The sequence below is a fragment of the Pseudorca crassidens genome, chromosome 7 (genome assembly GCF_039906515.1).
Source record: "Pseudorca crassidens isolate mPseCra1 chromosome 7, mPseCra1.hap1, whole genome shotgun sequence".
Lineage (NCBI taxonomy): Eukaryota > Metazoa > Chordata > Mammalia > Artiodactyla > Delphinidae > Pseudorca > Pseudorca crassidens.
The window spans coordinates 1218357-1239676 of record NC_090302.1 but is presented as its reverse complement, the minus strand read 5'-3'; the positions used below and the strand labels follow the sequence as shown (position 1 = coordinate 1239676).

The window sequence follows — 21320 nt, the reverse complement described above, 5'->3', positions numbered from 1 at the left end:
TCCTCCTGGCCACAGAAAGAAGCGCTGCCCTCTGACACCCTGGATGTGTACAGCAAGCTGGCATACTGCGAGGGGAAGCTGCTGTACCTGGCTGACCGAGCGCAGATGCTGCCCAGGACAGAGGAGGTAGCCCTGGCCCGGGGGGTGCCCACACGCCCCGTGTGCCCTCAGAGCTGACAGTCCCCATGCCCTGCAGGTCCACACGAAGGTGAGGCATGCCCTGGAGTCCTCGGCCCTGAAGGAGAAGCAGAACACCAGGATCAGCTTTGAGGAGAGGGGGGAGGATGTCGCAGGCACGGGCCGCCCAGCAGCTGGCGGTGGGCCTGAGCTGTGTGGAGGAGGATGTCGCAGGCACGGGCCGCCCAGCAGCTGGCGGTGGGCCTGAGCTGTGCAGAGGCAGAGGCTGGGGACGGTGCTTGCCGCATCTGACCAGGGCGGCCTGGAGGCACAGGGGCTAAAGGGATGGAAAGGGTGTGTCAGTTGCACCCACAGGATTTTTAATTTATGGAGGTGACTTGGTGAAGTTAATGCCATTGAAAGAACTTACCACCTTTTGTGACACAGGGAGGCACCAGTGCCGGTAGGCAGGCAGGGGGTAAGGCCTTGGTCAGGGCGCTTATTGGAGTTTCTGTGGGAAGGGCAAGGCAGGGGGCACACCGCTTAAGATCTGCCCGTTCAAATAATTCCAGCAGGTTTGGGGCACAGGGGCTGTCTCCAGTTGCCTGGCACCTGGCCTTGGGTGATTCAGGCATGGGGTGTGCGTTAGACAGAGGTGGTCGAGTGTGGGCTCTGGAAGGGCTGGGTGAGCCCTGGTCTGTCTCTCTCCCCGGCTGTGCGAGACCCCAAATGCCAGAGCATCAGGGACACAGAAAGTAAGAAATATACGTCGTTGGTACAATTGGCCCTGCGGTGAACGGACGCCAGGGGACAATCCAGGATCTGGGGACCCTCGCGGGGCAGACGGGCTGCGGGCGCGGCTGCCCCCCCCCCCCCCCCGCCACACTCCTTTGCAGAGACCTTCCAGTTCGCCGACGTGGACCACAGTTACGTGCCCTCGCGGGCCGAGATCAAGAGGCAGGGCCAGCGGCTGATAGAGGGGAAGCTCAAGGTAGCCAAGAAGAAGTGACCGGAAGAGGAAGAACCCGCCTCGCCAGCACACCCCGCCCCCATGCTGTCATTGGTTACACAAATAAACAATTTTCCAGGACTGCGGGGCACCTGAGGGGACGCAGATGTGGGGGACAGCGTTGGGAAGTCTGCGGCGAAGTGGGGTGCTCGGTGTGGATCTGGGCCCGAGGGTGCAGGGGGTAAGAGTGAGTAGGGGGTCCGGGCGGGGATGCGGACGGGGGTCTGAGCTGAGCTGAAACCCTGGGGGCAGTTCGTAAGGCGGGACTGCGGAGTCCAACGCCCCGCACCTACACCGCCCGGCTCAAGAGCGCACCTCCGCGCGCCACCCGCCCGTGGCCCTCGCGGCGCCCCGTAGCCGCACGCCCCGCGACCGCAGCGCTCTGCGCACGCGCACCCCTCCGCGCGCCGCACTCCTGTGGCCCTCGCGGTGCCCCGTAGCCGCGCGCCCCGCCGAGCCGGCGCCAAGATGGCGGCGCTGACGAGTGCAGAGCGGCCGCGCCGGGGTCCGCGGGGGACGAAGCTGATCCTCCGCGGCTGAGCCCCTGAGCCGCCCTCGAGACAGGCGCCCAGTCGCCGGGGCCCGGGACATGGTGCGATCCGCGCCGCGCAGCCGCCGCCGCTGCCGCTGAACTCGGGAGCCGCGCCGGGCTCGGACGTGGGAGCGGGAAGATGTTTTCCGCGCTCAAGAAGCTGGTGGGGTCGGAGCAGGCTCCGGGCCGCGACAAGAACATCCCGGCTGGGCTGCAGTCCATGAACCAGGCGCTGCAGAGGCGCTTCGCCAAGGGGGTGCAGTACAACAGTGAGTGTAGCCCGGCGTGGGGTTCCTGCGGGGGCACGTGGAAAGTGGGGGCACGGGTGCAGCGGGCGCCGTCCCGCAGGGTCCGCAGGCCCCAGCCGCGCCGTCCAGGACTTGTGGTAACCGGGGCGGGCCTCGCCCGGGAAGCGCTGGGGGACCCGTCGCGCTCCGAGGGCCTCGCCGTCTGTGTGCAGGTGAGCTGAGCCCTTACCTGTGCCGGGCACGTTGCGGGTGCCCCAGGGGCGTTCCCTTGGGGTTGGGAGGTGATGCGGGCCGGAGAGGAGGTCCTAGAGGACCCCAGGGCCAGAAGGTGGACTCCTCGGCCCGCGGCGCTCCCCTCTGACCTGTGGGTCATTCCCGAGGAATGCTGGCACGGTGGGACATTCGAGTGAAATTGGTCTAGGCGGTTCTTGGTGCGTCTGCGGTACCCTCATTGGCCCAGGTGACCTCGTCTAAGAGGGATTCTTACATAACGTGGGGAGAGTCTGTGGTGTATGACGCTTCTTAAAGTGGGTGGTGGAGCTCTCCATCCGTGAACCGTGGGGTCACCCGCAAGAGAAGAGAGCGGAGGACTCCGCCGGCTTCGGTAGTTTGAGCTATGGGATTTTTCTTTGTAGACTTCGAACCCCGTTTGAAGACGGAATGTCAGCTACACCGCACGCTCTTGCCCCCCCCCTTTTTTTTTAAAAAGAAGCATTTGTAAGGGATATATTTAGAAAAGCTCCAGAAGGCACAGGCTCTTACTCTCTTACTTGTTATTGTAGAGATTTCTTTTCTCCTACGGGAAAGAGGAGTTATTTACCAGATGCCCTGAAAGCCCAGGTCGTTTCCAGTCCTCAGTTATAAATTATGTAAATTGTGTAGCTCCTAGAGGCTGACCGTCCTCTTGACCTCTTTAAAGTTTTTCCATCTTGCTGGCTTTTTGCTAGCGGTATTTAAAGATTTTTTAATGTTGTTCTCTGCTTTTAAATTGTTTTCCTTTTTAAGTATTTCTATATATTGCTACAAGATACTGGACATTCCTCCCTTTGCTACTTTCAGGGGAGCCTTTCAGTCTCTGTGATGACCCAGATTTTGGTGACAATGTACCATATTAAGAAACTGATTGGAAAGACTTTGGGTTTAAAAGAGGGATCGTTTTGCATGTATTTTACCCAATTTTGTGTGTATTTCTCTCACATTCCAAGAAGAGGATAATAGTAAGTCAAAATACTCATTTACACAAGTCTTTACAATCCACCTTTGGTTCCCTTATTTAATTTTACTATTTATGGTATTATTTTTTAAGACTTAATCTTAGTCCTTTGGAAACTGGACCTGAAAAATGTTCACCTTTGGAAAAGCACTCCCTGGTGGGCACACCCCCTGGTCCTGGGTGGGCGGGAGTAAAAAGTAGAAAGGATGGGGCTTCCCTGGTGGCGCAGTGGTTGAGAGTCCGCCTGCCGATGCAGAGGACACGGGTTCGTGCCCCGGTCCAGGAAGATCCCACATGCCGCGGAGCGGCTGGGCCCGTGAGCCATGGCCGCTGAGCCTGCCCGTCCGGAGCCTGTGCTCCGCAACGGGAGAGGCCACAACAGTGAGAGGCCCGAGTACCGCAAAAAAAAAAAAAAAAGTAGAAAGGACATTGGAGTCCTTCCAGAGAAGAGACCCGCCTCAGGAAGTTGGGGAGAGGGGGGGCAGATTCTGATCTGGAACAAAATGAACGAAAGGTGGTGCAGTTGAGAGAAACGGGGTGCTGTGCCCACAGGACATTTCAGGGTGATGCTGCCCCTGTAGTTGGCTAATACTGCAATTTTGAAACTTTAAAATTTTTTTATTAGTCAGTAGAATAGAACATTTCTAATATTTATTTCCCAAAACATCTTACTTAGGAGAGCAAACCAGCAATACGATAGTTATAGACTCAGGACTTTTATGGGTAAGAATTGATGATTGTCTCTTACAGAACCTTGTCCTCCTGGGGCAGACAAGTCGTTTTCTTTTAAATTGCTATGACGATGAGAAGTGACACCCATGCAGAGTCCCAGCATACACATCCCGTTTAGAATCAAAACCCAAATGAGACATTGGACGTTGTCCTTGGTTTGGAAGTCATTCGCGTGTTAAGTGGAAGGATGCTACCTGTGTTGGTCTGCTCTTTCTACCCGTGTTGGGTCCAGTGAGGAGGCCCGGTCTTGTGCGTTTCGTCCAGAGTGCCCTTGCTCCAGGCTGCATTCCTTACTGAGAAGGCCTCCAGACGCTGGGACAGCCAGAGTCCTGGCCAGTCGGATTTCAGTGCTAGCACTTAAAATGGAGTTAAACACCTCCTTGCCAAGAAACCTTTGAAAGGCTGGTTTCTGGGTAAGAGAGCTTTTTCTCTCGGAAATAAACAGCTGTGTTTGGCAAACTATTTGACCTGCCCCAGCAGGGCCGATTTGCAAATTCCCGAGCCTTTGCTGCCCGTGATCTGCCACGTTTTCATTTATAGGTTTTCCTTCCCAAGCGTTCATTTACTTAGCAAATATTTACTGAGCGTAGATCAGTGAAAACCCAGACGGCAGTCTCTGCCTTGTGGAGCTTCCATTCTAGTGGGGGTGGAAAGGCAGACTGTGGGCACTAAGCATGATGAGGCGGTAACCACATCACCCATCTGAAGGGTGGAGGAATGGAGCAGGGTGGGGGCTGGGGTTGGGACTTTACGTAGGTCAGAGCGGGCCTCGTGGAGAAGGGCCGAGGGGTCACAGCGGAGCGAGATCAGGAGAGAAGCACGGGGGGCCAAGCCGCAGAAGTGCGGCCCTCACACCGTCCTGGGGACTCTGTGAACGGGACACCTCAGAGGGCTCTGAGCAGAGGAGCCGCTGCTGCGGTGGGGGTGAGGGGCTGCCCAGGAGGAGGTGGCCAGCTGGGCGTGTGTCTAGTGACCCCTGCTGGTGGTACGGAGAAAGGGCATCGCTGGATTTCAGTTGTGCCTCCTGCAGAGTGATTGATTGCATCATTTGCATCCAAGATAAACCACTTTTTTTATTGTATGAAAACACAAAAACGAGATTCCCGATCTTGCAGGAAACGTGTGGCAGTGTGAGTGAATTACTGTTGAATCGGAGTAGAAGAGATTCTTGGGTCTTCTGCGTTGTAGCTTTGCTTAGAATGAAAGAAAAGACGTAGAATAGAAATAGAGTTATTCTGTTTAGTAAAACGCCTGGCGTAAAGCGCCACGTGCTTCCTAAGTAAGGGCTCCTCGTCGCTTCTTGGGAGAATCTTAATTACAGGTTTTTCAGTGGATCACTTATTTAGCTTATCTGAGCCAGTGTCCAAGGTTCTGAGATTGATTGGACTTTTTAATTTAAAAGTAGAGGCCAATTCCTTTTTTTAATGGATGAAAGCAGGTCATTTTATTTATTTCTGACGTTGTACGGTTTCTTCTAATTAACTTTTTTGAAGAGTAAATTTCAAATTTTAAAAGGATTTCAGTTGAAGAGAGAGAAAATTAAGACTTTTCATTCTCAAAACAATAGAAAACAAATATCAATACATGTTAAAATTGGTAAAGATATAAAAGAAGGAAGCAGTTCTAAGATTATATCAAGACTCTGGACAGACAAGCCGTGTTTGAAAAAAGAACCAAAGAGACCCTGCAGAAATGAAAGAGCACGGTCACGCAAACAAAAAGCCGGCAGGTGGGCGAAGCAGCGTAATAGCTGAAGGTGGAGTTGGCACCTGGCAGGGGGATGCGGGCCCAGAACTGAGCGATGCCCACACACACGTGATCTGAGTCTCAGAAGGAAAGAATAGCAGGGGTGGAGAAGAGGTGGTTACTGCAGAAATGCAGGCTAGGACTTCCCGGAGTTCCCGGAGTACGTGAAACTCCAAGAAACCCAAGGCCAGGGCTTTCAGACTCCCAGAGTTGGACACATCATGGGAATTTCAGGACAGCAAAGTCAAAGAGGAGAATTGTAGAAGCGACCAGTGCAAGCAGAGGGACAGCCAGGAGCCTGACAACACGCCGACGGTGATGGTGGCGGAGACGTTGCTGTGGGGAAGTCCTGGTCGGCCTAGAAATCTACGCCAAGTGAGCGCGTGCGATTAAGCCCCTCTCCGGCCTCAGCGGGACGGTTGCTGTGCGAAGGCTCCTGCTGAGATAAGTCCCGGAGGAGGCACTCCAGACAGGTGGAGAGGGGGCTCGGGAGATGGAGGAGGTTTGCAACGCACAGGTCAGCACGGGAATGGGTGAACAAGCATCGTGACGACCGTGGGGAGCGCAGGAGGAGGAGCCAGACGCTAGCAATCAGCGTGTAACCCACGATGGCGCTGACCAGAGTGTGTTTAAGTGGGAGCCGAGGACACGTGTTAACTTCAGGCTTCACTGCAGCAGAGGTGTGTGTTAAAGATTTAAGAAAGGAAATAGATCTCAAACCCTCCAAATAAATACCAGGCAAAAGGGGAATTAAAAAAACCCTCGTCCAACATGAAAGAGGCAGAAAAGAGGGGAGGGAGCCCCGGCAGTGACTGGAAATGACCGCACGTGGCGGAGGGGGTTACCCGCCGCTGTTGGCAACCAGGGAATGTGAACAGGCAGACGCACCAGTGAAAGAGAGACTGCGATTTGATTTCTTTCTGGCTGTGTGATGTGTAAGAGACACGTCCAACACACGATGGCATAGAAAGGTCGAAAGCAGGGTCGTGGAACCACGCGGTGGGTCAGTATCAGCCGCGAGGAAGCCGCACCCGTGGGGTCCTCGTGCCGGAGCTGTGGGGACTCACGCTGGGCGCAGGTCAGACAGCCGGCCGGGCGAGAGCAAGACTCAGTGAAGAGCAGGCGTCTGCGCCCAGCCCCGCTCACACCAAGGAGCCTTCCCAAAACCGACCGTCCGAGCAGACCCCGAGGGTACGTGCCATGGAAACCACATTCTGGGGCCACCGTGAGCCAGACTGGATGGGAATAACGAAAAGGACAACTTTCCGGGGGAGCTTAGAAATATTTCTCAGTAATTTATGGGTCAGAGGAGTATCTGTAATCCAGTGACAATGAACAGCCCACACGCTTGTGCTGGTCGACCCGAGAGTACGGTGTGAAACCCAGGAGAAATCTCAAGAAAGAAAGGAAGTAAACGACAAAGAAAAACGCAGGAGCAAGTGCTTTCTAAGAAGGGTCAGTGGAGGCGTCCAGCAAAACACACAGGGTGTGTGTGCGTGACTGGTCAAGTAGACGAGCCTCTGGGAAGGTTAATTAAAAAGGCAAAACAAATACCAGGGAGGATGAAGAGTACGCAGCAGCAACCACGAAGCCTAGAACATAAGATGCCACGGACGACTTCGTGCCAGACATTGAAAGCTTAGAAGACGGCGCCCTACAGGACGACCGGGTGAGAAACACGGAGACCACGCCGGCCCTGCCCGGTGCCCGGTGCCAGTGGGGGAGACGCTGCCCCCAGCCCTCCACGTGCACACGCTCCTAAACACCGGCTGAGTAAGCAGAGTAGAGTCCAGGTTTCCTGTTGTCATCCCAGATGTGGTCTTGAGGAGCCCTGCGTCCTGCAGAATCCTGCCCCGAAGATGCCAGGGCTCTGGGAAAGGAGGGTAGGAGCGGATGTGGGAATCGTGGGGCCTGCAGAGGTGAGCACAGCCTGCCCCAACCTGCCCCACGGGCACCCAGCTCTGGAGCACTGCGTTCCCGAGTGCAGAGTCCCGAGGTCGACCACCTGCCCCGGAGGAAGTCCGTCGGGGGCCTGGGGGAGAGCAGGGCTGCCGGTGCCCCGAGGGAGCGAACGTGTGCCCACGGCCTCGTCCCTCCGGGGGGTCCCGGCCAGCCCACCTCACCCAGCTCTCCTGGCTCGCCAGCCACACTGGCCACGTCTGTGCACGAGAAGCCATGCGTGGACCCGCTCGGGGGATGAAAGTTTGCCTTTTGCCTTGACTGTGTGCCTCATCTGTGCTTTCTCCCCGCAGTGAAGATCGTGATCCGAGGGGACAGGAACACGGGCAAGACAGCCCTGTGGCACCGGCTGCAGGGCAAGAAGTTCGTGGAGGAGTACATCCCCACGCAGGAGATCCAGGTCACCAGCATCCACTGGAGCTACAAAAGTGAGGCGGCGGGGGCGGGGCGGGGCCTGCTGGGTGGGGCCTTCCTCCCGTCGCCCGCCCCCAGCCTGGGGTCGCCACAGGAACACCGCACACGCGTGAACTCGGGGGCTCATGAGAGCCGCTTTGGGGTGGCCCTGAAGTCCCCTGTCCTGTGGGAGACTCGGTCCACCTGGGGAGCGGGGCCAGAGGCCCGGAGCTTCGGACGTCCCAGGGGCAGAGCCTCCGGGCAGGGAGCGTCCCGGCCACAGCGCGTGCTGGGCCGCGGCAGACAGAGGCCCCTTGGGCCTTGGAGCCCGGCTCTCGGCGGCAGTTGTGAGGTGCCGTCCCCACGGGGTCCTGGGAGGGCGTTTGTTGGCGAGGCTGCCTGATGGGCAGAACACACCTGGTGGCCACCCGGCCGGAGGCAGAATGGCAGGCACCTTCACTCCGCGCCTGGGGACAGCGGCCACGGGGCGCCCTGCTGGGAGGGAGCGAATCCACTCTGCGTGCCCAGGAGCCAGAAAGCAAAAGCCCTTTGAGCCATTTTAAACCTTCCTTTTCGCTGAAAAAAAAATCCAGCGGGCCAACAGCAGGACACACGGGCCTTTGTAGACATTCCGGCTTGCTCCTAGGGACGGCCAGGCCGCGACGCAGGACAGCTGTGTGCATTCGTGCTGCCCTGCCCACCAGCTGCACAGGGAAGCCTCCCCCCCAGGGCACCCCTTCCCGGTCTGGGTGAAGTTGGCGGGGACAGCGCACTTCTTGTGCCCTGCAGCTTGGTGGCAGGTGCCCGGCAGTTCCCCGCCTCTCCCCTTTCCCCACGGAATCCCTGGGGTGGTGGGTGGACCTGCTGACAGCCCGGGCACGTGCACAGGCCCTGACGCCAGACTGGCCCATCCCAGAGCCTGCTGCCCTGGCCCCCCGCAAGCAGCGGAGCCGAGGCCTCTACCAAGGAGCAGGGCAGAATCACAGGGACTGGGCCTTCCCGCAGAAGCCGGGGGCCAGCGGGGGCCGGGTTCAGGCTGGGGGCGAGCCTGCCCCAGGGACCCTTCGGGATACGGGGTCGTGTCAGCGGAGGAGGTGTCCAGATTGTTCCCTGCCTTCCAGGGAGGGGTGTCCTGGGCACAGCACCCGCCAGCCTGGGCGGGGAGGCACCGAGTGGGGACAGTGACATCCGCGTGGCCCATCTTTGGAACCGGAAGTTCACACTGGATGCTCATCTTACTGTTTCCCCCCTATTCTAGCCACTGATGATATCGTGAAAGTTGAAGTCTGGGATGTGGTTGACAAAGGTAAGTCAGATCCTTCTGTGAGTGTGCTTTTCTCTTTCAAGCTTTGCTTGTGCTGTGGAGGAGAACAGCTGTCCTCTCTCCCTCGCTGGCGGCCCCTCCTCTGCCGCCTCCTGGCGCCTCGTTCCCTTGACTCTGGTTCCTGGGCACAGGGGCCGTCGGAGGCCTGGCTCTGTGCTGAGCGTGCCGTCGGGCTCCGGGTGTGTGGTCCAGGATGGAGCGCCCGGTGCTGACCAGTCGGGGCACCGTGGTCTTTGCTCTTGAAACACCTGTTCCACCCACTTGAGCTGAGCACGTGGCCATGGAGGGTAGACAGGACCACACCCAGAGGCTCTGTGGGGCTGTTCAGGGAGCCCTTCCTGCAGCACCATGGGTGTGGCAGCCCACTTGTTCCTGCCCCTGGGCCCAGGGCCAAGGGTCCTTGGCTTCTGAGGTGGCTTGAGCTTTCGGGGACCCCAGCGCGCACACAGACCCCAAACGGCCGTGCCTGTGGGCAGCAGGCGGGCCGGGGTGGGGGCGTGGCACGTTCGCCCCCAGCGTCTCATCCCATTCATCTCCTCCTCGCACACAGGCCACAGGCCCCTCCTGTGTGATGCTCCTGTTCCTTCCTGGGGCCAGTGCCCTGTGCACACCGTGGTCTGGCCTCGCAGCTTTGACCTCCGACCCCCAGGCCCGGCCTCGGACCCCGCAGGCCTGCTATAGCTCCTCCCGTCCTTCAGGGACAAAGGGACGTTGTCTTCTACGAGCTTGTGATTTCTGGTGCAGGACACGCACTCTCTCCTACACCACGTTCTTTGGAGGTGGGTTTGGGTCCCGAGGACCCATCGAGCCAGGTGAGGACGCTGCTGCCCTGAGCCCGAGCGCCATGCTGGGGCTACTGCCCCCAGGATGCCTTAAACCCCACAGGGCCTGGAGGGGCCTCGTGCTCCAGAGCGTGCTTGCACTGCGTCCTGTGTGCGTGTGGCCGGGTAGCACTAGGAAGCAGCCCCTTGCAGCCCAGCCGCCATCCCGGATGTGAGGGGGAGCCGTCGCTCGGGCCAGGCTGCCCTCCATGCCCCGGCACATCCCGCACCCCTGCCCCGCGTGCCTGGCTCCGACTCCCTGGGTCTGCACTCATTCGGGACAGGATGCACATGTCCAGAATGGGCTCTGTCTTTGCTGACGGGACCCCTTCCATGCAGCAGCATGTCGTGTCTTCAGTGTGGGGAACGGCCTCATGGTACAGAGGCAGGCACTGCCCTGTTCTGGGAACCTCCGAGCACCCCACTTCCCGCCCATGGAAGGGCAGTGATGGGCTGGCCACAGTTCCCTGGGTGGCTGTTCACCACAGAGCTCCTTGCGGCGTGGAGAGGAGGCTTGCTCGTGTGCTGGCGGCCAGGGGCAGGGGCAGCATTCTGTATGAGCATCCAGCATCCCCACGGCTCCGTCATCTGGTGTCATCTGCAGAGTGGGAAGGAAACGTGCCTTCTCTACCACCCTGACTGGTCCCCCGTTGGACACGGTCCGAGGCTCGTCCACAGCAGCAAAGGGCATCGAGTTGGAGGGGGGTGGCAGCGGCTGAGACATGGTGCCCCTCATGGCGGGCGTGGGCGCGGCGTAACTCTGGCTGCCCGGCCCTCCTCCCAGGAGCACCGGCCCAGGTTCCGCTCTGCTCGCAGCTGGGTGGTGGTGGCACGTCCTGGGCTTTGGCCACACCTGTCGGCAGTCGTGGTGCTCGGGCCTCGACCCCATGGCCCCAGGCATCCACTGGGAGGGCGCGAGGTGGCCAGCGTCCGTTGAGCTGGGGCACCTCCAGAGACGGGATCAGAGGGTGGTGAGAGGTTCTGGGAGAGGCTGTGGAAGAGGCAGAGGGCGGCCTTCTAATAAACGAACCCCGGTTTGTTGGTTTCACCTAGCCCGCTGCTCTGAGACTGAGGGCCCCAGGACCCTAGGGTGACGAGTGGTCCTTTCTCCCCTGTCAGAAATGTCTGAGATGGAGGGAAGGGAGGCTGGGCATGGGAGCTCTTACTGCTCAGGTGGTTCCACGGCTTCCTGGCCCCAAGCCCAGCTCGTCCACCCTCAGCACCGGCTCAGGGAGCCTCCGTGGCCTCCCTGGGGTCCTGGCCAGGTCCTGCCCTAGGGTCCCGGCGGCTCCAACCCCAGCCCGTAAGGCACCTACTGGAGGCGGGGGCAGGGGCATGGGGGGCAGTGGGACACAAGGAGGGGCTGCTACCCCCTCAGGCCATCCTTGGGCCCAGCATTTCCACCCCGTGACTTTGTGTCTTTTCTTAAGGAAAATGCAAGAAGCGAGGCGATGCCTTGAAGATGGAGAATGAACCCCAGGAGGTGAGCTGCGTCTGTTCCCACGTGGCCCACTCTTTCGGGTGGGGGGTTGTGAGCAGGCATCTGTTCTTCAGACCCCTCTGCCTCCCGCCTGGCCTGGCCCTCCTGAGGACTCCATCTGTGCTGGTGGACTCAGTGGCCACTCCCGTGCTGCCCTTGGTCGCGTTGGGGTGGCTGGGGTCACCTGAGCTGCTGCTCTGTGTCAGCGATGCCCGCCAGACCCTACTTGGAGTTGGGGTGACCTGAGAGGTATTTAGGTGAAGTGGCCAAATTTTATTTCCGTGTTACAAAGGCCTCAGCCATTAAAAGCATAGGCACACCTTCAGGTGTGGCCCCAGGCACACGTGGGCATGAGTGTGGCTCCGAGAGGGCTCTCACCACGGCCGCCACCTCGACACAAAGAATTCAGGGGCCAGCTGCAAAGCTTTCCGACGGCTTCCAAGGGCCCTTCTCTCCGGGTCCTCCCGTCCGTAGACGGCCTCCTGACGGCGGGCAGCCTTTAGGGTTCCCTTTTAGGACAGGAAGATCCAGTGACCGCCTGGCCCAGGTCTGTGTGGTCTTTGTGGGCATGCTGCCCCCGCCCCAGCACTGCAGCCCCCCTGGTGTGTGTGCTCTGGGCGGTTCTCTGGGACGCATTTCTTCTGCTCCGTTGTCCCAGAGTGGAGCGTCTGTGAGCCCCAAGGTCGGGACGCCGCCGCCGGCCACTGCGGGAGACCCTCAGCCGAGGGCAGGCACGGTGTGGCTCCACCCCAGATAACCTTGCGTCTATGTTTCTTTTTCCCAAAATGAAAATAGCCATTGTCTTTTCAGTTGTAAAAGTCCTGTTCAGCCTTTCCCAGGAGCTGGCAGGTGCTCGCCTGTGGGACCTGGCCTGGGGCACCGTCTCTGAGGCCCGATTCCCCCATCCCTAGGCGGAGTCCGAGATGGCCCTGGATGCCGAGTTCCTGGACGTGTACAAGAACTGCAACGGGGTGGTCATGATGTTCGACATCACCAAGCAGTGGTGAGGGCGCTGGCCCACTCAGTGCTTCTTGAGGGCTGGCCGTGGGCAGTGTGCATGCTGGCCATTCAGCCACGCTGTTCCCTGGGGCGGAAGCTAAGGCGGGTCTCTCCCCACATGCGCCTCCCAAGGACCTTCAACTACATTCTCCGGGAGCTTCCCAAAGTGCCGACGCACGTGCCTGTGTGCGTGCTGGGGAACTACCGCGACATGGGCGAGCACCGCGTCATCCTGCCCGACGACGCGCGAGACTTCATCGACAACCTGGACAGGTGGGTGCCAGCTCGCAGGCGCGGCTGCTGCGGTCGGCCTGTCCGCCTGGGACGCTCCTGCTTGCGCCCTCCTCTGCCTCGAGCCCTGGCCGCCCACCCAGCTGCACAGCCCCGGGTCCCCAGGTGCGCCAGCTCCCCCGGCTTCCCTGCCCCGCCTGGCCCGCACCCTGCCCCTCCGGGATGCGGACGCAGACCTGGAGGGCGGGGTGTGGGTGGGCACCTGGCTTCCTGGCACCGAGCAGCCCCAGGTGCCAGGTGGGGGCGGCCTCCCTCCCTCTCTGAGGCCGGGGCCGGGCACTGGGGATGGTGCCTCGAGGTCCTGCCGGGCAGGCAGGCAGCACCTTCCTGGTCCAGGCATCCCCTGGTGGGCGCCCGGCTAAGCAGAGCCCTCTGAACTTCAGGTCTCCGCCTGTGGACCATGAGCCCGTCACCCACAGGAGGCGACTCAGCCCTGCAAGGGGGTGCTGGGGCCAGGCCACGCTGCCCGCTGCCACCACCGTGTCTCATGTCTCCGTGCTTTTCACGAACAGGCCCCCAGGGTCTTCTTACTTCCGCTACGCCGAGTCCTCCATGAAGAACAGCTTCGGGCTCAAGTACCTGCACAGGTTCTTCAACATCCCATTCCTGCAGCTCCAGGTGAGCCCTGCCGGCAGGGTGCAGGGGGTGGGGCTTGGATCTGCCAGGGCCGCTGTGGCGCAGGGACGGGGCCCGAGCGGGCGGGCAGCTTGGTGGTTTGGTTGGAGCGAGGCCGTCCGTTAGGATGCCGTGTGCGGATGCTGGCGGCCCCTGGATGGCCCACCCTGTCCCCTCCCCTTGCCTGGTGGTCTGGGACCTGGGCCTTTCTGGAGCCACGGACCCACCAGCTGCGGGAGAACATGGGTGTCCTTGCATGTTCTTCCCGGGAGCTGCGACCCTCTGCGCTGACCCCTGCTGGGGCCCTCGTGTGTCCGTCCTCACCGAGGAGGTGCACTCGGCCCCGGCACCCAGATCAGGACGCCTCGGATCTTCCCTGTGGCCGTGCCGCTGTGTCCCCGCTGTGGACCTGGCCCCTCTCTGGCGACAGGTGCCGGGATGGGCCCGAGAAGCCCCTGCCTGGGCCCTGCCTACCGTGCAGCCCTTTGCTCTTGGTGTTACTGACCTTCGTATTTGGGAACAGTTGTAGGTTTGCAGAGAGCGCAGAGGGTTCCGTGCCCCGGTTCAGTTCCCCGATTGCAGCCTCACATTTCCACGTGTTCCCATCAAGACCACAGAACCAGGCTTTGTCGGCACCTCCCGCCGGCCCTCTGTCCTGGGCCCCACCCAGCCCACCCCACACGTGGTGGTCACTCTTCCGCGGCTGCGCTGGGCTGTGACAGTTCTTCAGACGTGCCTGGCTCAGGGTCTGTCTGACCTCAGATGGGTGATGGGCTTTTGTGTGCGAGACCCCAGAGGTGACTGCCCTGCTCATCACATGGCGGGGACACGTGTCACCCACGCGGCTTGTCACTGGGACGTTGACCCGTGGCCCTTCTCCAGAAGGATGTGGAACTTACTCGGGCGAGCGGCTCTTTCCTTTCCTCTCGCCTTCTTTTGACGGGATGAGGCCTCTGCAGGCCAGGGCGGCGGGCGTTTTCAGGGTGTCCGGACCTCGCAGACGTGCTGGCCACCCTTTCCTGGGTGTTGATCCTCGTCGCCTGAAGGAGTCCCTTTAACCTTCTGTCCAAGTAAAACGTGCACACAAATCGCAGGAAAACGCCCGCAGCGTGGGTTGGGGGGTGGCGTCGGGCAGGATGGAAGCTGGAAGCCGCTGCTGGTCCTGAGCCTGGGGCTGGCAGGAAGCGCGTGGTTTTCAGCAAGTGTTGGGGCTTCTTACACTTTGGGGTACCTTGTGTGAACAGGGCGCTGTCTCTCTGGGCGGTTCGCTCGCATCACGACCTCTGCCCCTGGAGCCCTGCAGAGCAGCCGAGGCATCGTGCCCCCCTGGGCGAGGCCGTGCGGGCTCCCGGCTCCAGGCACTCAGCTTCAGGTGGTTTTGTCCATCAAGGGCCCGCCGAGAGGGGCGCCAGGCTGAAGGGGTGGCTCACCGCAGCGACGGTCCCGGCTCAGGTGTCTGCTTCCTTTCTGTAGAGAGAGACGCTGCTGCGGCAGCTGGAGACGAACCAGCTGGACATCGATGCCACGCTGGAGGAGTTGTCCGTGCAGCAGGAGACCGAGGACCAGAACTACGACATGTATGTCGGCCGCGGCTGCCCTCAGCATTTAGACCCTGCAGGCGGGGCTCTGCGGGCAGGTGGCACGTGCACCCTGTGGGCCAGGCCTCCCTCTGAGCTCGGGTGTGCGCTCAGCGGGCCCGCAGCCTGAGTGCCACCCACCCGGGTAGATCTGTCCGCGTGGAGGTGTGTTGCTCAAAGAAATGGAGTCATTTCAGCTTTGAATGTGGTCCAGGCCCCATGGGAAGGGGGTGAGGGTGGCTCTCTCCACGCTGTCAGGCCTCGGCTCTTCTTGGGAAGCAGATACCGGGCTCCTGCTGACCCTGAGGATGTGAGGTTGGACACCCCAGGGCCCTGCCGCCCCCGCCCACTGGGCACTTCGGGCCCGGCCTGCTTTAACTGGGTGTGATGGGCACACAGCGTGGCCGGCACTTCACGGAGGTGCTTCTGCAGCTGCTGCCCTCAGACAGCTGCGTGCCTTGCGGGGGTGGAGGGAACACGGCGTGCGGGCCCGGTGCGGCTGTAGGCGCTCTAGCTGCCTGGCCCCCGCCTGCCTCTGTCCAGACCGGCCCGCCTGTCGGCCACCTGGCATGCAGAAGGGGGAGCCGCTGACCCGGCCACGTGTCCACCGCAGGCCCCAGCAAGACCGGCCACCCTGGCGTTTTCCAGCCGAGGCCCCGTCCCTGTTTTGACATAGGTTTCCGAGGTTGATGCCAGTGGAGAGAGCTCCTTGACCTTGGGAAGGCGTGTTGGGTGGGAACGAAATCTCCTGGCCCTTGATAGTGGAGGAAGGGGCGTTGTCCTGCCACTTCCAGCAGGACGGCCGAGCGGGCGGGGAGCAGCCCCCGGGCAGGCCCTCCTCTGCCCTCGCAGGGTCTTGGGGCGCCCAGAGCAGGTAGCAGGCCCGTCCGCCTTCCACAGCTCGTGGGGGAAGGCCTAACCCTGAACCACCCCTAAAAACAGCTGCTTCCTTTGTTTTGTTGAATTATCCAAATGTTGGGGCTGGGGGGTGGGGCGCAGGCTGCTGGCCCACCTGTGCTCACGGCCTGGAGCACGGGCTCTGGCTGCGGCCCAGGCAGGACCCTCGCACCTCCCAGCTGCCCCAGAGGGACTCGAGGAAGGGCCTTTGGGTCTCCCGAGAAAGATCCAGCTGCTGGTCCTGGAACAGCGAGAGGGGGGCAGCAGGAGTTATTCTGGGGGGGGGTTCACCTGCTCCGTCTGCCAGGCTGGCCTTGCTGTGGATGCCACCCTGGGGCTGACCAGCTCCTGCAAGGTGTTCTCTGACGGAGAGCTTGGGCGCCCGGCGTCACCAAGCATAGGGTCCCTGGGGAGGTGGCATCTGGAGCCTCCCCACAGCGTCCGTCCCCAGCCAGCCCCCAGGACCAGGCCACTGGAAGAAGACGGCACCATGGGGGGGCTCGGCTGTGGTGTCCCTGTGACCTCCCCTGAGCAGCTGGGGGACCGGACGAGGTCTGGGGCGGATCCGCTCCCAGCCTGCGCCAGGACCCAGTGCCTTGCCCGTCCTTCCTCCCACCCCCCACCCCCTCACCCAAATACCAACCTAGAGGTGAGGCCGGCTGGCCCGGACACCCCAGCCCCCCGGGACCCCGGCCCACAAGCACAGGCCGGCTCTCCATTCCACACCTTCTGTTTGAAAGCCCACCCCACGGGAGGAGGGCCCTGCTACAGGCCTAGGTGACACCAGGGTCCTCAGTCAGTGGGACGGTCGGGCCCAGGCTGCCCGGGTCTAGGCCCCTCCCTGTCTGGGAGGGTTGCAGCCTGTCCCTGTAGGTGGGTTCTAGAAACAGGGTCAGGGGGCATAGGGCGGGGGCACAGCAAAGCCTGCCTGTCTGCACACGTGCACCCTTCCCCTTGAGGGAAGAGACTCCCAGCCAGTGTTTGTGTTCGCACCTATCACTCCCCGCCCTGGGGGCGCTTGCAGTGTTTGCCACCAGCCTGCGCTGGGAAACCTGGAAAGGCAGGTAGGGGCTCTGAGCCTGAGAGCGGGGACACCTCGTCCCCACCAGCACAGCAGTAGCAGCCTCTGAGGAGCCTCAGAGGAGGAGGCGCGGGGAGGTGGCTTTCTCACCCCTTGCCCTGTTTGCCCCCAGCTTCCTTGAGATGATGGAGGCCCGCAGCCGTGGCCACGCGTCCCCGCTGGCCACCAACGGGCAGAGTCCATCCTCGGGCTCCCCATCTCCTGTGGTGCCTCTGAGTGCAGTGTCCACGGGGAGCTCCAGCCCCAGCACACCCCAGCCGGCTCCACAGCCGCCCCTCCAGGCCCCCTCGGCTTGCCCGGGGCCCCCCTGCCCCTCGGAGGCGCCGCCAGCCCCTGCACACCCCCTGGTCCCCACGGCACCCCCCCGGCGCAGCATCATCTCGCGGCTGTTCGGGACCTCGCCGGCGGCCGAGGTGGCCCCTTCACCCCCAGGTAGGCCCCAGAAGCAGCCCTCGGGAGGTGGGCACAGGCATCCCAAGTGGGGCACACCCCTGCTGGGCAGGCAGCCCCACAGCCTAGCCACACAGCATCCTGCTTGTGGCCCAGCCTGGGGTGGACCCGGCTGGGCTGGGCGCTGGGCAAGAGTTGGTGCCTGCTGTCCACAGAGCCGGCCCCAGCTTCAGAGGCCCCGGCAAGAGTCCAGAACGTGGAGGACTTTGTTCCTGACGACAGTCTTGACCGCAGCTTCCTGGAGGACGTAGGCCCCCCAAAGGATGAAAAGAAAGTTGGAGCCAAGGTCCCGCAGGACAGTGACAGGTAAGCGCGGGGCCTGGAAGGCAGGCGGGTAGCTGCTGCCGTCCTCAGCCTTGGCCCTCGGCCCGTCAGGTGTGGACTCTGCTGCCTCCCTGGCACTGGGCGGGCGGAGGGGACAGGCACCCCATCTGGGCTCTGGGGACAGAAGCAGAGCTGGGCCTGAGGAGCTGCGGGAAGGGCAGCCTCACACCTGCAGGGAGGGAGCAGGGAGCCGGTGACCCGCCTGTCGTCGGCGGCATCTTCCTCTCAGTGACTTCCTGGGGCTGATGCCACTTGAGAGCCTTGGCCGGGTGGAAGGAGGAACCCTGGGGCCAAAGAGCTGCCGTCAGCTTCTCCCGCAGCAGGTGGCCGGTCAGGGCCGCACGGGAGAGGCTCGAGGCCCGGCGCACACTCTCCCTTCCCGCTGCCGAGCCCGAGTGAGGCCCGCCGCTCCGCCTCCACCACCACCGCGTGTCCCAAAGTGCAAAATACCAGGCCGAAGCCAGCACTGTGCCCCTGCCAAGGGAGGGCCCCGGCATCACTGAGCCCCTCATCACCCTGGGCCCCACACCCCTCACCCCACCGCCCCACGGGAGGGCACCCACTTCAGGTGTCCACCCGCGGGCCCCGCCGTGGCTTCCCACCGCACAGGGGCATCTCTGTCCTCTCCTCAGCCCACCTCACGCCTGCTCTCCTGTCGACCTCTGCCACAGCTCTGCTGCAGTGTGGTGGGTCCCCTACACGGGACAGCCCCCAAGGCCACCCTCGAAGTGCATCCCCCTTTGCTGCATCCATGCAAGGGTGGACAACCCCGCCGTCAGGGCCCTTGCCTGGCACAGAGCGGCCTGGTGATCAGGGTGGGTGCTCCGTACCCCACTCGTGACCTCTGACTGCCCTGCTTGTCCTTTGCAGTGATGGGGAGGCCCCAGGGGGGAACCCAATGGTGGCGGGTTTCCAGGACGACGTGGACCTTGAAGATAAGCCGCCTAGTAGGCCCCTGCCACCCACGGGCCCCATCCCCAGGGAGCACATCACTCTGTCCAGCGAGGAGGAAGAGGTGGCGGCAGGGCACCACGAGGCCACCGTCCTGGCCCCCCAGAAGTGCTCTGAACCAGGGACCAAACGGTATGTTGGGGGTGGGAAGGAAGGGGTGTCCGGCGGGGGAGGGCAGCCTCAGGCTCCGTGACCCTCCTGTGTGTCCTGCAGTTCCTCCACGAAGGCCTCGAGGCCACACCAGGACGCAGCTCCCAAGGCCACAGAGCCCCACTGGCCAGGCGGCACTGAGGGCTCCTCTCCGGGGCTGGAGGACGGGGGGGACAAGCAGGTGTCATCGGAGAGTGACCCCGAGGGGCCTATTGCCGCCCAGATGCTCTCCTTCGTCATGGACGACCCTGACTTTGAGAGTGACTCAGATGCTCAGCGGAGAGCGGTGAGGACCGATCTTGGCACCACGCTGCCTCCGAGTCCAGGGCGAGTGGTGGGTGGGGAATGGCAGAAAGGCACGGGAGGCACGAGAACGCAGCAGGGGTCTCGGGGGGCGTGAGTCAGGGCAGCCTGGCTGAGCCGGGAGGGCTGCCCCGCAGGGGGCTGCGTGTGCCAGGCCCAGGCTGCCCCCGTTCTGGGGAGGATGTGGTGGGGGGCCTCGGCGTCACGGCTGCCCCGCTCGGGCCGTCGTCACTCTGGGTGAGCCCGTGGTGCGGGGCCGGCGCAGGAGCCTCCTTACGGAGTCACGTGACAGGGAACTGGGGAGGGGCTCAGCGGCCCACCTGCCCGCTCCTTCTCCAGGGTGAGTTCCCGGTGCGAGAGGACCTCTCGGACGTGACGGATGAGGAAGCCGGCCCTGTCCAGCCGCCCCCGCCCCCCAAACCCCCTGCCCCCTCCTTCAGACTGAAGAACGACTCGGATCTCTTCGGGTTGGGGCTGGAAAACACAGGCCGCAAGGAGAGCAGCGAGGAAGGTAGCTGCGGGGCGACACGCCTGCCCCTCCCTCCCCATCCAGCGGTGTCGGCACTGGTGACTTGTACTGTGTCCCAGCCAGGGGCCATGTTTCTGACCCCCTTACCTGTGCCTTTGAACCTGGGGGCCCCAGAGCACAGGGGCGCAAGCAGCGAGGCCATCCCGCGGGGCCGGAAGCCCAGTTCCTTCTTTTTTCTCTGTCCTGCTTGGGGTTCGGCTGTGTTCTGACGACATCCCAGGCTTTCAGGCCAGGACCAGGCTGGAAGGATGGGCAGCTGAGGCAGCTGACCGAGTGGCCACAGGGGAGGCGTTTGGCGGCGTGGGCAGCGCTGCTGCAAGCTCTTCTGAGCCCTCAGTCCGGCCCTGCGTTGCTGAGCCCCCATGTGCTCCATGACAACCCTGGCCCGCTCCACCGCTCCCTGCCTCATCCCCAGCCTCCACCCTGGGCAGCTCGAGCCCAGCAGCGTCACCTGGGCCGGTCCTGGAACTGCCTCGTCCCCAAAGTGGGGAGGAAAGGACCTTCCTGGGCCTGTCCTGGTGCTGAAGTGTCGGCCCGTCCACAGGAGCGGCTCCTGTTGCCTTTGTAGCCAGGGCCCCACCCAGACCCAGGGCAGAGGCTTGAGGTGCTGGGTGTTCACTCTGGGCTGTGCTCACACTGGGACCCCGGCTCAGGGCCTCTGCTAGACCCGCCCACTCCCAGGCTCACACCAGTCCGGGAGGCCCGGGGAGGGCCTGGCCTCTGGTCCACGGGGAGCTGAGGCTGCGTCTCATCCGTGCAGATAAGGAGGGCAGGCCTCCCTCGAAGGAGAAGAAGAAGAAGAAGAAGAAGGGCAAAGAGGTACACACGCTCCCTGAGCCCTCCCGGGTGCCCCTGGGCAGGGCGGGCCCAGCTCTCCCAGCCCCCGGGTGACGCTGCACGCCCCCCCCCCCAGGAGGAAGAGAAGGCCGCGAAGAAGAAGAGCCGGCGGAAGAAGAGCAGGGACCAAGCGGAGGACAAGGGTCGGGAGGAGCGGCGGCGGCGGCGGGGCACAGAGAGGCCTGCGGTCGACGAGCTGGAGGCCTTCCTGGGGGGCGGGGCCCCAGGCGGCCACCTCCGCGGGGGCGGCGATTACGAGGAGCTCTAGGCCTGGCGCGCAGACCGCAGGGCGCTCCGCGTGTGCTGGGGGCGCTGGGCCTGCCCTGCGGGGAGGGGCAGCCGGCCCCCAGCGCTTCTCAGGGATGGGACTGAGGCCGAGGAAGCCCGTGAGGCTGTTTGCAGGGTTGGGGCAATGTTCCCGTCGCCCGCCCGGCCCCTGCTTGCCCTCGGCCCGCCGCACGCACTCACCCAGGCCCGCTGCATGCAGCGGCCTCCGCTTCAGCTGCGCCGGCTCTGCAGACGTCTGGTCCCCAGACCCTTGGGGCACCTGTGCGCAGAGGGCAGGCGACGCTGGCGCGTCTCTGGGGGCAGCTCTTTCCAGGCACGGCGACCGGCTTTGCACCCGCACCTGAGCTCGGGCGTGCGCGGGCCAAGCGGGGAGGCCCACAACACTCGTGTTCTTTTGTTGTCCTTGCACACCACTCGGACCATAAAGCTCTCCTGTTTTACTGCGCATCTGTGT

General features: G+C 62.5%; 1 protein-coding gene and 1 long non-coding RNA gene across 3 annotated transcripts; one reads left to right on the top strand and one right to left on the bottom strand.

The window, feature by feature from the left end:
- Nucleotides 1-39: 39 nt before the first annotated feature.
- Nucleotides 40-1452, bottom strand: LOC137227222 (uncharacterized). Its single transcript, XR_010944742.1, has 3 exons — nucleotides 1018-1452; nucleotides 548-628; nucleotides 40-235 (listed from the first exon to the last, which is right to left on the bottom strand). It is a non-coding gene; the product is annotated as an uncharacterized lncRNA (long non-coding RNA).
- RABL6 (RAB, member RAS oncogene family like 6) lies at nucleotides 1158-21311 on the top strand. Of its 2 annotated transcripts, none has more exons than XM_067742612.1 (15): nucleotides 1158-1307; nucleotides 7850-7984; nucleotides 9208-9255; nucleotides 11525-11577; nucleotides 12486-12577; nucleotides 12706-12846; nucleotides 13377-13482; nucleotides 14953-15056; nucleotides 17147-17466; nucleotides 17640-17790; nucleotides 18679-18891; nucleotides 18973-19195; nucleotides 19552-19723; nucleotides 20502-20560; nucleotides 20655-21311. In XM_067742612.1, the coding sequence occupies exons 4-15, from the start codon at nucleotides 11557-11559 to the stop codon at nucleotides 20844-20846; spliced, it is 1794 nt and encodes a 597-aa protein (XP_067598713.1). In that variant the 5' UTR covers nucleotides 1158-1307; nucleotides 7850-7984; nucleotides 9208-9255; nucleotides 11525-11556; the 3' UTR covers nucleotides 20847-21311. The 2 variants fall into 2 exon arrangements, with proteins under 2 accessions (XP_067598713.1, XP_067598711.1); XM_067742610.1 differs by lacking the exon at nucleotides 1158-1307 and adding an exon at nucleotides 1561-1927.
- Nucleotides 21312-21320: the final 9 nt, after the last annotated feature.

Coding starts and splice junctions, on each gene's coding strand:
- RABL6 (XM_067742610.1), top strand. CDS start 1,798: ATGTTTTCCGCGCTCAAGAAGCTGGTGGGGTCGGAGCAGGCTCCGGGC. Junction 7,985..9,207: donor CATCCACTGGAGCTACAAAA/GTGAGGCGGCGG, acceptor CCCCTATTCTAG/CCACTGATGATATCGTGAAA. Junction 17,467..17,639: donor GGTGGCCCCTTCACCCCCAG/GTAGGCCCCAGA, acceptor TGCTGTCCACAG/AGCCGGCCCCAGCTTCAGAG.